General features: G+C 42.0%; 1 protein-coding gene across 1 annotated transcript in view; it reads right to left on the bottom strand.

The window, feature by feature from the left end:
* Positions 1-748, bottom strand: part of map1lc3b (microtubule-associated protein 1 light chain 3 beta) — an 11,682-nt gene extending 10,934 nt beyond the window's left edge. Inside the window, exon 1 of the mRNA XM_032523219.1 lies at positions 479-748. Within this exon, the coding sequence (XP_032379110.1) occupies positions 479-518 (40 nt within the window). The 5' untranslated portion in view covers positions 519-748. The remainder of the gene's footprint in view (positions 1-478) is intronic.
* Between the last annotated feature and the right edge of the window lie 31 nt (positions 749-779).

The raw sequence follows: 779 nt of genomic DNA, 5'->3' as shown, positions 1-779 counted from the left end.
CAACACCACTTTGTTTTTCTCCCACAGCTCTGATGCAAAACACACAGAGACACACTCAGGGAGAGACAGGCCTGCAGGACATAACCTATTTTAAGATATTCTCTTCATCATTTAGCATTATGTCTTTTATATCTCCTTTTAGATAAGTTGACACGACCATTCGAATAATATGGTTAGGTTGTGGCCGTAAGGTTCCAGTGACAACACTCCAGTGGGCTTTCCTCCCTGGGTGTTGAACCTAGCCTAGCCTACATTTTAATCCGTAAACTGGACTAGCAGGACACCATGAACGCTAAAACTCGCTACTAGGATAATAACTATAGCAACTATCTGGCCTGTCTACATTAACCGTGACATTCAGTCTTGTAACGTTACAGTTCGGACACAAAATTCGTGCGTCAGCTACAAACAAACAGCATAAGACATTAAGCTGAGGTGTTGTGTGTGAAATGGTAAAGGAAGCTTTGATAACACCTACCGAATGTCCTTCTTTGTTTGAAGGTTTTTTCTGAAGGCATTGCGTCAAAGTCAACCAGTTGACAGTAGATGAAAACGGAGGTAGCGGCTGTATCAAAGCAAAAATATAAAATGAGTATTTATAAAACTATTCGTGTTCCCATGTGCTGGTAGCTTATTGTTAAAATACAAACTAAAAGAGACAGTAGTTTAGAGACGGGTTGATGTTGTCGCTTCCTTCCTGTGGCTGTGTTGTGGAAGAGCTCGAGCAAGCAAAACAAACCTGTCAGCTGACCTCTGACGTCATCCGCCTCTCTCTCTCT

Source organism: Etheostoma spectabile, chromosome 8 (assembly GCF_008692095.1).
Source record: "Etheostoma spectabile isolate EspeVRDwgs_2016 chromosome 8, UIUC_Espe_1.0, whole genome shotgun sequence".
Taxonomy (NCBI): domain Eukaryota; kingdom Metazoa; phylum Chordata; class Actinopteri; order Perciformes; family Percidae; genus Etheostoma; species Etheostoma spectabile.
This window is presented reverse-complemented; position numbering and strand designations above follow the sequence as displayed.